This window comes from Anoplopoma fimbria, chromosome 12, assembly GCF_027596085.1.
Source record: "Anoplopoma fimbria isolate UVic2021 breed Golden Eagle Sablefish chromosome 12, Afim_UVic_2022, whole genome shotgun sequence".
Classification (NCBI taxonomy): domain Eukaryota; kingdom Metazoa; phylum Chordata; class Actinopteri; order Perciformes; family Anoplopomatidae; genus Anoplopoma; species Anoplopoma fimbria.
Window position 1 is genome coordinate 1,754,651 of NC_072460.1, and position 19,562 is coordinate 1,774,212.

At 41.9% G+C, this 19,562-nt stretch overlaps 1 protein-coding gene across 1 annotated transcript in view; it reads left to right on the forward strand.

Moving 5' to 3' along the window:
* Positions 1-19,562, forward strand: part of bsna (bassoon presynaptic cytomatrix protein a) — an 87,706-nt gene that overhangs the window by 20,826 nt on the left and 47,318 nt on the right. The window contains 3 exon segments of the mRNA XM_054609851.1: positions 5,987-6,327; positions 6,370-6,427; positions 6,482-7,744. Coding sequence (XP_054465826.1) covers positions 5,987-6,327; positions 6,370-6,427; positions 6,482-7,744 — 1,662 coding nt within the window.

A 19,562-nucleotide genomic window follows, 5' to 3' on the forward strand; every position in this document is an offset into this window, starting at 1 on the left:
ACCACAACGCCAAACCACAAACAACGTCCAGTGCCTGCGGTGGGCTTCATTTACCGTACATTACATGTGACATCTACAGCCACTCTGAGCCAATTACAGCTCACGGAAAGTTTATTCAACCTTAGATTGATGTAATAAAGGAACCTGTAACCATGTCATATTCCTTTCTATAATAGACCTCCCACCGTTTCTCCAGAGTGAGTGAATATTTGCAACAAAAAACCTCGGCTCCTGCAATTGTTAGAAGCTGATGTTGTATGATTCTGCAAATCCTAATAATTCCAAAATAATGTTTAAAGCAACGTGTTTTACGCCAAAAGCCAACATTTAAAAATGTCTTTCTACAATTGTTGCGTGGAACCATAGTAAAAGTTGTTTCGAGATTAAGGTAATTGCAAATTATAAACATTTGTATGTAGGACAGTGGTGGTGGGATGCAAGTGTCTCCACATAGAGGGGCCGGTACTTCTTGTGTTTGTGCGGAACATTGGCATTGGACATATATTGTTAGGTTTAAAATTGTCATAGGGATATATGAATCAAATCAGTGTATAACATATGTATTTATGATAAACTGCAGATAAGCATAGGGACAGTACATCTGTTTCTTTTATATTACTACTTGACCTTTTACTGGTTTAGCAGTTACGTAGAATGTAGAAAACGTTATTCATCACCTCCGCCTCGTCTGTTGTTCTACTGTATCGGGAAGCCTCAGAGATATTCCCAGATGAATTAAATCAGACTTCCATTTTCCATAATGATGAATTCATGGAAATGTTGATGTGGGCCCCTATTGGTTTTGGTGCTTGACTTGACAAACCCTGTGCAACAGCGTGAAATAGAGGGCTATGACACTGTTTGTTTCAGCCTCACTTCACAGTAGACAGTATACGCTACAATTTATACAGTAAACTATATTAGTCCCACCTGCAGCATGAAGATGCATAAACTATGAATTTTCATTAATAATGTAATTAGACTCAAGCCTCTTTTCAACACCAAGGTGGTCATATAAAACGAGAAACCAACTGTTAGATGGTTTCAATGGGGCTTTTACTTGTGTGGGGGGGTCCATAAAATATGTAGCAGCATGGTGAAGGAATACTGCATGTTCAGCAAAACAACTTCCTGGAAACAGAGGCATTAGATATGAATTAGGACGTTATTGGTATGATTGTGTTCAGTGAAGTAAAAGTAAAGTTAACATGTCTGCAGGCGTTTGGTAGTTTTCTCCGTGACATGGTGTTACCACCTGTTCAGTACTCTGTGTTTGGGGATCGGCGATGTGAATATTTTATGTTGACAGCTGGTCAGCGTCTCTGTGTATGCGTGTCTGTGTGTGTGAGAGTCTGAGTGTGTACTGTATGTGTGTGTGTGTGTGTGTGTGTGTTTGAGAGTGTCACTGGGTTCGCACCCATGTCACACTTTGCTGACGACAGCCACAGGAAATAGCTCAAACTGTCTTTTTTTCTTTTATCCGATGACAGAACGGTGACTTGTTTTCAGAGGTTAGTGTGTGTGTGTGTGTGTAGGGTTTATGTGGAGATAGTGAACATGTGTGAGTGATATAAAGCCGTCAAACAAGAAAGTGTAAAGATGAGGATATGCATACTCCATCTTATCCATCTGCACAACAATGTAGGACCACTAACCCTGTCACCTGTCATATTACATTCACGTACAACTAAACTGCATTTTAGAGGAGGCTACGTTTCTTCTTCCCAATTATGGTCATAGTTTTAAACACATCAACAAAATGACTTGGTTATGTTTGGGGAACCAAACTATATTTTTAGGTTAAGTAAACATCATGGTTTAAAATAGAATTATTATGTTTGTTACGTTTTTGAAGTTACGGACGTGAATTGAAATAATCGTTTCACGTGGGATACAAACTGCTGTCTCTGCTGTAAAAATCATGTGTTTGTTTGAATCACTCAACCTCCCCTATGATCAGATATGTATTTGTTAAACATCAAAACAAAAGAGAAATTACGTGTCCCTGGAGAGGTAATTGACAAGGCAGTTTTGTTGTATTGGAACGTGATTTTTTGGAGACCAGGCTATGGACGAGAACAAGATTTTTTTTTTTACTCATATTTATTTCTCAAAAAGTAAAGTGTAGCATAAAAACCATCAGGGACACAGGTATGGAAGGAAGGGAGACCTCATAGATTCTCACCTCCTCTCACCTCCTCTCTTGGTCTCTCAAGGCTAATTAATGACAAATTAGATTAGAGTCACAATGAACTCTGCAACTTGGACTCCTAGAGCTGCATGATATGGGCTAAGTATCAAACTCCAACTATTTTGACCGATATTGCAGTTACCATTCAGCTTCATTCATTAAATCGTTTTCCTGTCCACTTTGCTTACCTGTTAAAGCCAGAAGTTATAGCACTGCAGAGATTCAAGCAAAAGGCAGTTCCAAATCTTTCAGTTTTTCTTGTCTTTGGTATAGATAGGTCTCTGTGCGTGGATGTGTACTTCCACCTGTGTGCGTTGATTTGTGAGGGACCTTTTTGTCATTTACGAGTAGGTAACCTGATATCACATTAAGGAGCTGAAACTAAATTCAGTTGGGGCTTTTCAAATTGATTCAAGTAATTCTTCTTTTGCTGCTTGAACTTTCTTGTGTGACCTTTTGTACTGCATATTAACAAGTATAGCTTATGAAGCAAAATAACATATGGGTGTAATAAACATGGTGTGATGTTCTCTCTCATAGTAAAAGGCAGACATAATGTGTTATGCTGTTGACTGTCACTGTGTCTGACTAACACTGCTGCTCAATCCTGTCTCAAACCAACATGTGACATTAGTTTGTTTCAACCATGACCACAATCTGGCTCATTGAACAAGCTACGGCGCAGGAAGAAATGTGTGCTCATGTTCGTCAGTGAGAAAAGCTGTGTGGATCTTGTGTTGTGTAGCAGACTTCTTCAGACTATTAGTCAGTGTGACCGTCTGTCTATGATAGAATGGTGATGTTACTGCTTTATATAAATAAGTTAGAAAATGAAACAATTTTATTGGCTGTGTGGAAACAAGTCTACATGGACTGAAAACTAACATTCTGATGGTCGATCGAGCTAGATAGTGAATGAAGAGAGGGACCGGCGTGAGTGAAGAAAAGCCATGAATCAGTAGTATGAAACATTATAAAGCACAAATAAACACAATCACATCTCCTCAAAAACCTACGGGCAGGTGTTGGAGTTTGAGTGAATGCAGCCATGCTAATTTTGCATAAACATTATGACACTTTAACTACGCTTATACTAAACTGGCAGAAAAAGGTTAAAATTTGCATCTGCAAAGATGACTTATTCAGGAAAATTACCAACCTTTTTCTACATAGTGTAGCGTGGAGGAGAGTGCAGATTCAGCAGCATTTGAGATTGTAAGGCCTCATTTTCATTTAAGAAAAGACATTTGCAATCACTTTCTTTTGTAATAGCTGCCACTGGCCTGAAAATTGGCTGAGCTGACTGACGAATCGCAGTCAAACTGACTGGTTTGTGAATCGTAGTAGTAAAGTACCATAAAGTAGTAAAGTGGCTATAGCTTGAGGCGACACCTGTTCTCTAATGATTAGAGGTCAATAAGACATTTGTCAAAACTATGACAGTCTTATCATTCTCTGTCCGAGATGTGGTTTTCAACATGAGGCCTGAGGCAGTTTTGGACGGTCAGATGATCTAGCAAGTTTCTATTGCTTTTGCAGTTGAGATTTAGTGCCTCAATGCAGTGAGATGAAGTTCTATTTACGTGTACTGTACTGGACATCAGGGGCTCGTATCTCAAAACCGGGATGAATAAAACCAAAACTCTGTATGGCTAGATGCCACTTGAGGCAGTTTTGGTGAGCTGAACCTTTAAACGGAGCCCGAGGAACGGGATTCTTCCTCACTTGTTAGCAACAGGACTCAGATGTGTTAAGGACTCACTGGTCTTAACCACAGTGAAGCAGAGGTGGATATTCTGTGCTGCTGTTGATTAAGCTTGACATGATGAGAGCTGAAGAGCTGCCTGGATTAAGAAACTGCTGACTCCTCTCGCTCCACTGTTTGCTCCATCTCCTCCCCGCACTTTCCCATCCCTCCATCCCTCGCTGTATCCCTCATTCATTCAAGTGTCTCTTGAGTTGCCGTTATGAAGCAGAGGGAAAGACAGGGACTCATTAAAACAAGCCCCCACCCCCTTCTGTTTCTCCCTATCTACCTCTCTTCATCTCCCTCTCGCCATCTTCATCAGATGTAATTATGGCAGCACAACGTAGGAGGAGCATGCACAGCAGAATTATACTTTCAAATCTCCTTCCGCTTCAGCTATTCAAGGAACGAGACCTACATTTTCAAGCTGATCAGAGAGAGAACATAAAAATGGGGGGTGAAGATGGCAAACAAGAAAAATAGGAAAGAGTAAGGGGGATGTGAGGAAAAGAAAAAAAACGGGGAGAAGAGAAGCAGAGAGGAGAGGAAAGACAGCTACAAAGAGAATGTGTTAAGGAGGAAAGGAGGATGTCAGGCTTTAGCAGAGGCTGTAGCCGCTGAGTTAACAGAATGGGATCAGTAATGCTGCCAAGCTAGAAAATGCCAGACAGCAAAGCAGGCTGGGAGAGCACAGTGGGAGGAAGTGCTTAGTTTGGGTACGTGACTGATGCAGACATTTTTTCCCCCCACATCTTCCCCTTCAAATACACGGAGCCACTCGTCCTTTAACAAAAAAATCGAGGAGGGGGGGGGGGGTTTCAGAGGAGGACGGGATGATACAGTACGTTTGCGCATTGCATTGTGGGAAGGAAAGGGGATGGGAGAAACGCTTGAAACGTGCACAGATTTACTAGCTTTGCTCTGGTTGCAGAGGAGCTAAAATAGCACTGTTTATGGCGGCTGGGTGGATGCAATGCCACTGTAGGACAGGCAGGACGGGAGCAGGTTGACACAGTTCAGAGAGGAGCTGTGTGCTTTTTTGCAGTCGGGAGGAATTAGAGAGCCAAGCAAGGTTCGGACACAAGGGAGTATCAGCTGTCATCTGGAGAAAGCAGAGAAGGAAGGAGGAAGACATGGAGAAGAGATGGAGGAGGGGTGATGTTTTTATTTTTATTTTTAGATGCTGATGGATGTTTCGTATCCATTTTTCAGACTGTGTGTGTCTGTTATTATATCTGTTTGTGTCTCGCTTGTGTCACTTCATGTGCATACCTGTGTACCCGTGTGGATTTATGTATGTGTCTGTGAGAGATGTCATGCTTTTTCACTCAGGTTGTGGTTCGGGCTCAGCAATCACTCAGCGCTGCAGTCAATTTGTGGTTGATTTACCTCTCTCCCTTTCTATTTCTGGTTGATTACAACTGTTCTCTCTGCACTTCTGTTTTCAACGGGGAGAGAGATGGACCATATTCTATGTGTAGCCATTCATATGCACTCTCTCTATCGTCTGCAGCTGTGTCCATGTGGTTTAGAAGAGATACTGGTGCACTCTGTCTGAGTTGGCGATGCCATTCAGAGCAATCAATAGCAATCAGCTTTGAAAGGGAATATTAATTAATCATAATTTTTTTTAAATATGCTGTCCTATAGCTCATAAATTATCTTTCTTTTCCTTTGTATCTTTTTCATTTCATTTGCTTTAACTTTTTCTAACATCGCTAAAGCAACGAGCAGTCATAACCTCTTCATCCTCAATGGCCCAGTCTGTGAAGCATTGCTGCAACCCAGAAATGATCATTTTCAATTACAGTGGAGAGCCCAAAGATACCAAATACGTCACGCTTAATTTGGGAAGTTACATATACGATTCATCCAGAATCTTTCCATAAACACAGAAATTAGATATTTGACTCAGTATAAATATATTCAGCATCAATGAAGAGTAAGAACAAGCTGATACAGAATACCTATGTGATATTTCCAGCAAATATGATTCTGCCCGGGGGAACGTTAAAATAACATCAAACCTGTCTGTTCTCTGTCTGCAGGTCCAGGAGTGGCTGTGTCTGAATTGTCAGATGCAGAGAGCCCTTGGCATTGATATGACCACGCCTCGATCTAAGAGCCAACAGCAGATTCACTCTCCGTCCCACCAAGCCAAACCCATCGTTCAGCCTCAGCCGCCTGCACCTCAGCCAATTCAGCCAGCAGCAGCGGCACAGCCCAAACCTTTGGCACAGAATCAGCCCAGCCAGCGGCAGCAGCAACATCAGTCTCAGCCTTACGGCCAGAGTCAACCATACTCCCAGGCCCAGCCATACTCCCAGGCCCAGCCACACTCCCAGGCCCAGCCACAGGCCCAGCCACACTCCCAGGCCCAGCCATACAGGCCCAGGCCCAGCCATACGCCCAGGCCCAGCCACAGGCCCAGCCAGGCCCAGCCATACTCCCAGGCCCAGCCATACTCCCAGGCCCAGCCACACTCCCAGGCCCAGCCGGCCCAGCCATCCCCAGGCCCAGCCAGGCCCAGCCGCACTCCCCAGACCCAGCAGTATCCCCATTCTCAGACCCAGTCGTACCCTGGGTCCAAGCCAGTGCCCCAGACTCAGCCACATACCTCTCCAGGCTTGCAGAGACACCCAGGCTCTGGAGGCCCCCAGACTCAGACAGGGTCTTTTCAGCAGGGCATGAGGTCCGACCCATACTCTCAGAGAGGTCCCGGGGCTCCAGGTGCTGTTGGAGGTCCCAACCAGCCTGGGGGCCCACGGATTCCCCACCCTGGCGCTGTGCCGCTCCCCGGCTTGGCCAAGGCTCCGTCCCAGCCCGATTTGGGTCGCGGTTCTCCAATGCACCAGTCTATGGCGCGGCAACATGACCAGACCAGAAGCGCTGGCTCCTCCCCAGCCCACAGACCTCAGAGTCAGGCCCCTCCTCCTGCCCAGGACGGTCTGACCAAACTGTTTGGCTTCGGGGCATCGCTGCTCAATCAGGCGAGTACCCTGATCAACGTTGACCCTCTACCCACTGCCTCCACCCAGCCAAGCCCTGCACGAGGCAAGGTGGTGTTCAGTAATGCAACTCCTGACAACAGGCAGCAACAACAAGGGGCCCCTGCCACCAAACCCTCCAGTACGGGGGGCCCTCATGGTCCAACTCAAATGGGTGGCCCTCGAGCGGCGAGCCAAATGGGTGGCCCTAATGTGCAGGGCCAAATGGCTGGTGCTCATGCGCCGGGCCAAATGGGGGGTCCTCATGCGCCGGGTCAAATTGGAGGCCCTTATCCATCAAGCCAACCAGGGGGTCATCATGCGCCAAGCCAAATGGGGGGTCCTCATCTTCAGAGCCAAATGGGAGGTCCTTATCCACCGAGCCAAATGGGGGGTCCTCATACACAGAGCCAAATGGGAGGCCCTTATCCATCAAGCCAAATGGGGGGTCCACATGCACCGAGCCAAATTGGAGGTCCCCAAATTGGTGGACCGCATGCTCCAACCCAGAAGCAGCAGACCATGCCCCATCAACAAGGAATGCCCCAACAACAGTCTCCAGCGCACCATCAAAAAGGGCAGCAAGGACAGCAACATCAGCAAACACCTACTCATCTGCAAAAGGGGCCTGTGAAGCAGGAGCCCGTGGTGGCGCCTGTGCCTGCTCCAGAGCCTGTGAAGCCTAAAGTGAACTGTCCTCTTTGTAAAACAGAGCTGAACATCGGCAGCTCCGACCCGCCCAACTACAACACCTGTACGCAGTGCCAAGGCCAAGTGTGCAATCTGTGTGGCTTCAACCCCACGCCACATCTGGTGGAGGTAGGAGGAATGCTACACGTACATGAAATCCAGAGAACACACAAAGTCTCACACAAACAGATATATGTATATATTTCCTGCAAGAAAGTGTTTCACAACATATTGTCATTCACAGTATATTTTTATGCACGCAAAAAAAAAGAACTATCCACAGATGCAAAATTAGATATTACACAATAACCGGGCACATACCTGTTCTTGCTGTTTCACTGCTTATTTTTCCAACGTTAGTTTGGGTGGCTATGTTGCCCAATTTACTGCATTGTCCTGCTGCTTTCATGTTTTATAATCCTCTATGATGTTGGCAGGATTCTATTTCATAGTAGTCATGTAACATGCGCGCTACTAGATTACTTTAATGTCTAAAGGCGTAGTTTCCACGTTCGTGCTATACGCAGTCTACTAAGCGAGCGAGTGAGCAAGAAAGGACGAGATTGTTTAATTTTCATTTGCAGTAATCTAGCCGGTACAACAATGCCATTATAAAACTCCCATACACATTTAAAAGAACAACCAACAGGACTGAAAAACCAAATTCCATTGATTAGATTTGATTTTCAATTTTTGTTTGGATTTATTTTAGCTCGTTAATAATCATCCAAGAGTCCACATTAAAAACAATTAAGCCTGCATAAGGCATCATAGCGAAGTGAAATGTGGAAAAAAGTTAAGTTAAAACGAACAGATACCCTCATTTAGTAACTGTCCGGTTCCAGACCAAAATCACTTAAGGTGCATCTGAAAATAATGAGGCGCCCCAGAAAAAACTTTCTGCAGACATGCTGCAAACACGAATAATGCTTATATAGATGTAAATAATGTAAATAATTGATTTCTTGCTGTGGGCTTGTGTGCTGTTTTCCCGCACTTGACATTGTGAGCGTCGGGACAGAGCAGCATTTCAAGTTGAGCTCATTCAAGACACCATTTTAAAACTATTATATCCAGCCACTCACATTAGATTGTAGAATAATATAAATAAATATCAGCAGAAACCACTAACATCATATATTAATGCAGAATTATATTAATTTTAAGTTACTCACTTGCCCCAAAGGGCCCATTGTCTCTGGTCATACTAATATATTTAAAACACAAAAACTTTACTCGCACACACACACAGACAAACACATTCAGAATCATCTCCTCGCAAACAATCGATACCATTCAGCACAAATAGAAAAAGCTATTAATTCCACTGTTGACCTTCTTCCTCTTCACTTTATGGATGCAGTAACCTGAACCTCTCATGTTTCCTCTAAGGATTCAGTGTTTGTCATTGATTATAGGCAAATATTTAATATCTACCTCCAACTCCGTCTGTTGTCGTATTAAATCATTAGACAGGCAGCAACAAACCAACTTGCTTTGTCAGATAGAATGCTACAAGCTACATGCTAACAAACTGTCTCAGCAAAAATGGCAATAAAAACTCATAGCACAGCAATTGCAAATACTGAATTTGGGAAACAATCTTAGCCTCACACCAAGTTACTGAAACAAATCAACCAAAAAGCTGTCTTAAGAAGGATTTTTTTGTCACAATGTCTGTTTTTAAACCTTCACTTCAACCTTGGCATGTGGGCTACTGAGGACGCAATGAAGTGTCGAGATAGAGCTCTTGAGATCTATGGGACATATTTTTTAGAAGCTTATTATGTACATACGAGTGAAGAGTTGGTCCATAATGTTAGGTAAAGAAAGAAAGGGAACATGAAGGGGGAAATAAAAAGGCCTATTTAATGAGCTGGACACAATGAGCAAGAAATGGAAATAGATGAGGAGAAGAAAGCATGCCAAGGTCGAGATGGAGGAAAGTGAGATAGAAAAATAAAGATAAAGACTGTGGACCAAGCAAGGCAAAAGGGTTAAGGATGAGAAAGGTTGAATGAACGGTTCAAGATATGTTAAATCTCAAAGCACAGACATCCTTTTCAGTTATGCTTTCTCTCTTTGCTCCAAAGTGGTTCTGCTCATGCCACAATGAAACGAGGGTAAAGGCCTGCTGCCCTCTCGCCTCCTCATTATCGATCAAGACACAGGCTTAGAGGTAAAAAGAAGGAGGAGAGGAAGCAACTGAATGGTAAATAAAGGAAAGTAAGTCAAGCAAGGAAAGATATATATATATATATAAAGATGCATGGAAGGAAGGGATGATGCAAAAATGTAATGTAGAGTGAAAGATAAGACAGAAAGAGGCAAGGATGCATGTTAATCAGTAGGTCAGTCAAGCAGATCAAGAATGACTCGTGTTTATTTACTTTGAGGCAGCGTGACGCCTTCAGGGTCTCCGTGGAGTACAGTTGTTCATAGTACAGTACGGTAATGTACTGTCACTGCCTCAAGACAGACCTTGAGATAATATATAACCCCTAGAGGGTTATATATAAGTACTACTACCATGTTCTGGACAAATATACTCACACAGAGTAAAAGAGAAAGAATGGTTCAAAATGTTATTTAGACCGTGAGAAATCGAAGCTATTGACTGTCACACACATGCAGATATAAAGAAGACATATTATGTAAGGAGTATGTATGCATCTGTGTGCTCGTATGATGCGGGTTAAGGCCTGCAGCTCTCCAGACAAGGGGAGTGAAAAGAGAGAATATGAAGAAGGAAGAGAGGAGGGAGAGAAAATGTCAGAGGGAGTAAAAAATGAATATAATGACCAGCTGATGAAATGGGTTCTTTCAGTATTTTAGAGAAAAGATGAAGATGCAGTGTGTACTACTGTTAACTACTGAGTAAAACTAAGTACTAAGTTTTAAGTTGTAGTCATGCCACGAAAAAAGTAATAGGACTGGAGAAGATGGAGACCATGCTAGCGACGTATAGAAAAGTGTATAGAAAAGAATAGTGTGTTTGTATTTTCCCGCTTTGCCATTTTCATCCCACTAACATCCCACTGAATGCACACATTCGCCAAAGAAATATATCTAATTTCTGAATAAATGCAAATGTACTAATAATTACTGTTCTAAATCATTTTGTCAAAGGATAGAGTTGTCTACTTTCACTATCTTTTTAACAGGCCACTCCTCTCTCCATCATGCACTAGAATATAAACTTTGACCAGGCAGTGCAGACGAGTGTTAGTGTTTGAACGCTGTACACTCACTTGATTAATCAATAATTTAACAAAGTTTTATTTTAAATATAAATAGCAGGAGATATGAAATATGTAGGGGGGAGGCAGTGTATCCTGGAACAGAAAAGTAAAAGGTTACCAGGTTTATCCTCTCTGGCCTCCCCTAGTTGTTTCCATCGTTCTTTTTTCCCCTCTCTTTTCCGAATAACATTTATTCTTTATCCTTTAATCTGCTCGTTCTTCCTTGTATCAGTTCTGTCTTATTTAATGGAGCTTGAAAGGCCACAGGGAGTGTCTGAGAAATTGTGGAGCATGTTGTGTATATTTATGCAAAAGTCAAAGCTCACAATTCGACATGAACATATTAAACAGAATAACTCAGCGTCTGATGAAACGGCCTCCTCATGAAAGCTTGAACAATGATGAAACACCATGACACACACACACACACACACACACACACACACACACACACACACACACACACACACACACACACACACACACACACACACACACACACACACACACACTGCACACTGTATTAGCAGGTGCTAGTGAATGAGTGAATGAGGCCATTTCTCTGTCCAGTCTGTCATTCAGGCTTTCACAGCTGTCCTCACTGCTGTCTGAACAATTATTAGGATTACTGCACCCAGCCCACCTGGATGTGTGTCCAAATGTGTGTGTGTGTGTGTGTGTGTGTGTGTGTGTGTGTGTGTGTGTGTGTGTGTGTGTGTGTGTGTGTGTGTGTGTGTGTGTGTGTGTGTGTGTGTGTGTGTGTGTGTGTGTGAGTCTGAACATCTGAAGGAAACTGATTAGGGATTGTGACATTTAATCTGCATTGGTGTGTATGTGCACATGTGGGGTGTGTTTGTGTGTAATATTATAACTGTGTCTGAGTTTGTGTGTGTGTGTGTTGTGTGTGTGTGTGTGTGTGTGTGTGTGTGTGTGTGTGTGTGTGTGTGTGTGTGTGTGTGTGTGTGTGTGTGTGTGTGTGTGTGTTAACATTATATGAGCAAGATTTCAATTAAGAGGCAGGATCCTGCGAAGGACACCGCCAATGCCACACTGGCCAAAAGGTCCACATGGGTAACATAAAGAGTCTTTGTGTATATTTAATAACGCGTTGGTCATTCTAAAGGTCATCCCTGCATCTAGCTGCTCTCTGTTGTGTTCACTTACTGTTTCCTCTGCTTTCTATTTAATCTAAAGAAATAGTAGGCATCATTTTAAAATAATGCTGCATAATGTTCTACAAACTGTGTGACATTTAGTCAACACAGAACAAATAAATGCCTCACACGCACACACATGCATACAAACCTAGTGTAAGTAAATTGATTCCAGCAGTTCCCGTCATGAGCTTGTGATGTCCAAGTCACAATAATCCACTTCGCTGTGGCTCCCCAGTCAATGTACCAAACCCATGTGAGTATGTGCCTGTGTGTGTGTGTGTGTGTGTGTGTGTGTGTGTGTGTGTGTGTGTGTGTGTGTGTGTGTGTGTGTGTGTGTGTGTGTGTGTGTGTGTGTGTGTGTGTGTGTGTGTGTGTGTTACCCGTCCAGCAGTGGACCTCGGCGTTGTTACGAGGGATGAATACCAAAACCCCGTATTAAAGGGGCCCGGCGCAAAATGATTAAAGTCTGGAGTATTGATGAGCTCCAACATAATTGATTCTTTTATTGGTACTTTTTATACCCATCCCTAGTTGAGCCAGCGGGGACATTTTGAGGTCCACTGTTGGTCATGCAAGTTATAAATGTTTAAAAATCAACATTAGATGTAATGCACAGGATAAATTATTTTCCCTTTTTTAAGTGTAGAAACATAGTCCACTGTTGGTAATGTAGGAATGTATTTGTGTGTTTGTGTGTGTGTGTCTGTGTGTGTGTGTGTGTGTGTGTGTGTGTGTGTGTGTGTGTGTGTATGTGTGTGTTGTGTGTGTGTCAGAACGATTTCTACAGTCTGTTCAGCTGCACTGGTCAGCATTTCAAAATAGTAAAGACAGAAAGGAGTAGATCTAGTAGTAGTTGGAGTAAAGGTTTCCTCATTTTCTTTCCTTTCCTCTATTCTATATGTTTCGTTGTCCTCACTGCTTCTCTTTGACTGTTGATTAGATGCATGTTTAACCTGGTTTCCCATTTAGTGTTACTGTTCAAATCTAGTCTTTCAAGAGGCACTGATTATACTGCAATGTTTAAAATAGGTACACACTATATTTAGGTCCACAGGTCTAAGAATAAATATATCAGTATTGGCTTTCAAGATTTTGTATCAGTCCCAAACTACTGCCACTCTCTAAAAACAAGGGCCTGAAACGAGGAGTGACAAGGAATTAAGAGTAGAAGGTTGGAAACACGGATGGAGTGAGTCATGCTTCTGTATTTAGAAAGAAATCAGAACAGAAATAGAGGAGAGCAGCAGCGGGAGCGTCAGAGCTCCTAATGGACGTACGGTTTGCTCCTGCACTTCAGGACATCTCACCACAATTAATAATACAACGGCTCGCCTTCCCCTCCTCTCTCTCCTCTCCCTTCTTCTGTCCACCCGCCTCTTCTCCATCTGTTCCTTTCATCTTGTCCTCACTGACTCCTTTTTTCATCCTCCCTCTCCCACCCAGATTTTCCCAAGTGGGATTCAAACGGGCAACTTTCTGGTCACAGTCCTGCTTTGAGTATAAATATAGCTTTTTCACTTGCTACATTTCTTCCTCCGTTTCCTTTTCTCCTCTCTTTATTACTTTTGTCCTTTTATTTCTATATTACTTCTGTCTCTCTTTTTTGCAAATTTACTTAATTTGTCCTCCTTTTTTCTCACATTTTTGCAGCAAACTTAGCCTCTTCCATTTACTCTTTTTCTTGGTCACTGATCTCTCTCTCCCTCTCTCTCTCTCTCTCTCTCTCTCTCTCTCTCTCTCTCTCTCTCTCTCTCCCTCTCTCAGTCTTGACTTATTCAGTACACCAAACTCCTTTCACTGTTTTAAGAAGTCATACAATATGCATTGAGAAACCTGACAAGACAAGCAACTTTTTCCTGCATGTGTTTTCTCAGACAGTTGCTTATCACTGAGGTGGATGCACACAACACAACCTCGATCACTCAATAATGTTGTGTACCTTCAGTGATGAATAAGATGATACGAAATATATATTACACTATATGTGACTTTGCATTACATTGTGGAGAAAAAAATATTATTTTGATATTTAAACATAACTTTTTTCTTATACTTTCTGCTGTTGTAGACTATCTCTCAGCCCTTCTGGAACATTCTTATATCTACAATACTTTAGGATTTTCTTCATGGAAGTTTTGTAGCTGTGAAATGAAGCCAGATACCATAATCCTAATCATAAAGTATTTTAACAGCTAAGTTCTGCAATGTACACTCACGTTGCTCAAACTATACAACGTGACCCAAATACTTCCCAGCAGGCTTTCAGCCGACAGTTGACGTTACACTAATGTACTTGGCTCCATGAGAGAGATTAAACTGATTCAGTGTGATTCTCATGTTAGGAACATTTGAATGTATCTTAAACATTTCCGTTGACTATTCAAGTAAGTTTATTGTATTGTAGTTAATATATCTCACTCCTGAATCTGTCCAATCTGTTGAATATCTTAAACTGACAGTTTCACTTTTACTTACCTATCTCAAACCATATGAATGTATGTCCCATATATCCTCTTTTAAACCTTTACATCTCACATGCAGACTTCAGACTCTTAGAGTTCTCAGCACTGTGCTGACGTCTGCATCCGGCATCGCGTGCTAACTTGCCTCCTAACAGTCGGGTCTTTAAATACCTGCAGATGACGTAAACTGAGACAGGGCACTGCGTTTCTCTCACTTAGTTTAGTCAGGCGGGAACTGCAAGTGTCATTTTAGTTTAGTGTGATGAGACCAAAGACTGATGAAGACCTGCTTGTAATTAATTTGTTGCGTAGCACACTCAAAAATCCCAAATAAAGTGGTTATTGTTTTTTAATTGTGCCGAAAATACTTTATGTGGCATAAATGGAGTGCTCCCAGTCTGATGTTGTCTGGAGTCTACAGAGGTTGTTTCATCGATGCACCCTCGTGATTTTACTTTTTCTTTCAAACAAACACACACACACACACACACACACACACACACACACACACACACACACACACACACACACACACACACACACACACACACACACACACACACACACACACACACACACACACACACACTCCTCCTCTCCCCCTGTCCTCTGTCTTCACCTCCATTAACTCCTCTTTCTCATCCCAACTCCTCTACCTCTTATTGTATCTCTCTGCCTTTCATCTCTTCAATTATTTTCTACTCCAGAATCACTCCACGTCCTTCTGTCCTCGTCAGTCCGTCTACCTCACTGTTCCATCCTCTTCTCTCGTCTCGTCTCCTCTACTCTCCCACAGTGTTATACTGCCTTTTTCCCCTCCATGTCATCCTCCCTTCCTCATCCCACTGCTTATTTCCCTTTCTTCTCGTAACCTTGTTCCTCCTTCTGTCCTCCCTCTTCTGTCCCTGCTTGCTCTCCTCTTTCATCTGCTCATCTCTTCATCCTTCCCCCCTATATTTGCCTCTTCTCTTCCTCATTACTTTTTTGTTCTGTACAGCTCTTGTTGTGTGGATGAGTTGCAGCTCCAATCTGGCACTTTTCTTCTTTTTGTCTCTTTTCTGAACATAATGCTCCCTGTCAGAATAAAAGGCCATGCTATAGACACTTTGTTTCTACCTTTAATTTGTCCATTGTAATACATTGCTGTGGCAACTACCTTTTGTGATCTCAAATTAAATTGTAGATCATTGCGTTAAATACTGTTATATCAAATAAGTTGAAAGTTCCACTCTTTTCATCTGACGTATTTCCTTCTAATTGCAGCAAAAACACAGATCAAACACTTCAATAGAGATCTGTGAGCTAAATGATTTTGCAGATATGTAGTTAAGTACAAACTGAAATGTCTTTTATAAATGTCTAAACAAGAGTTTTACTTAATATAAGGTACCAACTGATGACATAATAAGATTTAAAGTGCAGAACAAAAAGCATTGCAAAAAAAACATCAAAGAAAGCGACAAATAAAGAGTTTTACATTTGATTTAAAGGCATTGAGTATTATCTAAGACTTGCTATACTGGCTTACTCTGTCAAAGTTACATTTGCATTTTCCTGTTTCCAAGTTAGATATACAGTGAGTGTCAGAAGAAGAGGATGAGAAGGAGGGCAGTGAGTTTGTACCCTCTTTATAACCACAGAGGAGCGGCTGGGGAAACATACTGTTCCAAAATGTGTCCTGCTAAATGTTTCAGTAGTGCAGGTGAGCACATGCTCTATAAATAGGTCTAGACAGAACTATGGAAATAATCCGACATCATCAGCAGTAATTTTGTTGGCTTCAACTAAAACATGCGTTGTGTTGCTGAGCTACAGCTCTATATTTAGAGGAAGTTTACACTGTTTGTCACTGAGCAGCTTTTAATCCTACGTTCTTGTCTCATGTCTGCGTTGTGGTGTTATCTGGTAGTGGAATGGCCCTTCTTATTGTACCACTAATGTTAAGAGACGTTTACCATTTATACCATAATGTGCGTTGGAAGAGACAGAGTGAGCCAAATCAAAATGTGCATCATTGGTACAAAACAGCAGATCTCTTGGGCGTCGAGTAGATAGGTGTGTGCTGTCCTTTGAGTTCCTGTGTGCAGTACCTTTTAAGTTTTGTACTGCCCTACTTTCACTACTCTCTCCACCATGTTGTCTTTAAATGGGTCAGCAAGGAGAGCTGTTCCCTTCCCTAGGCTATACAGCTGATTAACAGCACCCCACACTCAAAAAGAGACTCCCACAGAAGCACAGTGTGTGATTCTGAAGAGTTTAAAACCCAAAGGTAAGGGGCCGATAAAGCGGAAGAAATGGGAATTCCCTCACTGGGGTGAAGAGCGAAGGAACATGAAGGGAGCCGCTGAAGGACTCTTTTTAATGTCTTTAGGTGTGGAGGTGTGAAGGATGAATACAAGGGGGATCAACCAGTCAAGTTGCAGTTTACATCCATGTCTATCCAAAATCCTATCACTTCATCACAGCAGTGACACAGAGCTTGTTTTCCTTAGAGGTTGACGCAGAGTCAGGGTGTAGGTTTCTATTTGAAAAATACCTTAAACCGGATCTTGAGCTGTAATGGCTGACTAGATTAAATGCAGTTTAATAGTGCGTCTTTATATTTAGAATATACTGCTCTAGTAGGGGCATTTTGCATGTTAAATTAGCAGGTTGTCACATTTATTTTTGATGTACAAGGTATTTCAATCCTAAAAAAAATGATGTGATTAACATTGAATGAATGCCAACATGCACGGACAGATGAATAAAAGATGAGTTAACAAATTAAAAGTTGGTGTGATTTAAAAAAGAATCTGTACTAAAGAGCAGCTGGCACAATCTTTTTTAACTGTTTTCTACTTAACCCCCATTGAACTTAAAGGGCAGTTGCTGGATCATAGTGTGTTTGATTTCTCAGATGTCCTGCCTTCACTTAAATTGTAAATCGTTGATTGTATTGCATTGCATCAATTGACCCATTCTCTGCAATAAGACAAAGAAAAATAGCCAGCAGCAGAATCCTCCCTTTAACCTGATGGTTTTTTATTTATTTTATTTTAAATCTGTTCATGTTATTCCTTAATTAATCTATTAGCATTGGGCTAGTAAGCATGTGTTTCCCAGTCAGAGTGTCTTAGTGATAGAGGGCATGGGTGGCTCAGGTGCAAAGGACGCTGGTGGTTCAAGCCATTTTGGTGGCGGCAGGTCAGGGACTTGGACAATATAAAAAGCTAACATGGCATAGCAAAAAAAAGTGGTAAAAAGGATGGAAAAGTGCTTGGTTACCTATTTTTTTCTTTAGGTGAAAGACATTATCTTGTCTTTTCCTTTTGACACAACATTTCCTAGGATCTCTGAACGCAGCATCAGCTCTACTGGAGCAGAGTACTAAGCTCTGACAGCAGGAAGCTTGGCAGCCGCTGTAACTTAGAGACTTATCGTACTGCGTGGGTACTGAAGTAAAAGCGATGTCTATTTTTACGTCTCTCTCTTTCTGCTTCTCTCAGGGGTTTCTGATGTTTTCATATCAGAGACAAACACGTTGATCCCCCTTTCTTTTACATGTTATCTCTCTCTTACACACCATTTTAAAAAGGAAATGAATGACTCATGAGCTGAATTGTGCGTGTGTGTTTCTCTGTGTGTATAAGATAGATCACACAATAACACACACAATACTTTACATCATAAAGGGAGAATGTGCTCTTTACAGGAAACACACTACACACACACACAGTCATGACTCACGTCGATAATTGAGTGAAAAAGGTTGAATTACTCAGACTCACTCGTCTCATCTGTCCTTTTTTGTCTTTCTATTTCTTGCTGTCTTTCATGGTTCCACCAATCTCATTTGTTCAGTAAATGCACCATTTAAACTCCTACACTGACGGAGGTGGAGGTGTGTGTTTTGGGGTCGTGACAGGCAGAGAGAACATTGATTCACGCCTTATTTTCCATTCACTTGCTTCCTGTCTGTATCTCAGGAGGGTAGCGGAGCAGATGAATGAATCACACCTCCCTCTGCTCTCCACATGGGCCCATTCACAGATTTGGACATTTTATTACGATTCATTTCATATGTTAGAGCTGAATCGGAAAGATCAACAGGAAGTAGTTTGAACTTTAAATGTTGCACCTTAAGTGCTGGAAGTAGAACACAAAGCTTCATCAGGTGAGGATGTTGTTTGATATGTCGACAAAAAGATCCATATTGAAATGCAAGATGATGAGAAAAAAGGCTGAAAATGATGCAGTCTTTTTATTTTACTTTTAAAGCAACAGACAATACAAAGAATAAGAATACCCTTTACCCCCTTACGTGTTTGTTCAGGTTATGATGTAGGCATGACCACTCAAGTCCAAGAAAAGTCCCAGATTTAGGTCAGAGTCAAAGGGTTAAACTGCTGTTTGATAATGAAGCTTTACATGTAAACAAATGCAAATCCAGGTGAGCATGCTGCAGTCTGACCTTTCAATTAGAAGATCCATGTTTAAGATGCTCATTTCACTCCTTAATCTATCCGTTAAAGATGACCACTTTCCAGAGATCCGGCAGCCATTTTGGCCTGAATTTGCGACCAGCTACTGACACCATAAGAAATTCATGCCTTTTTAAATAAGTTACACTGACCTCGATTTCTTAAGTTTTAGATTTAGAGTCAGGTTGTGTTGCACACATTAGGAAAAATGTCAGATATACTGTTATAAGTAAGGCCAAGAACAGAAAGTAAGAAAAGATACAACATAGGAATATCACAAGACACCCAAAATGAGACTCATGAGGAAAGTTGAAATCAATTCTATCTATTTTTAAATATTCATCATATGTCCGCTGCTGGCTCATGTGCAAATGTCCACATATTGAAGTTCAAATCCTTTATAACTCCAACATGCTGTATAAACGATCCCTGACAGCCTGACTATGTCCTCTGTGGTTGCCATGACGAATGATGGTGGTCCGTCTGCCAATCAGTTGTCATATCCTCTATGTGTGGCTGCCTGTCGCTGACACTGACAGTTACCAAGATGTGACAGACACACACACACTCTCACACAGCAACACACAAATATAAACAAACCATCACTCAAGCATATGTGTAGA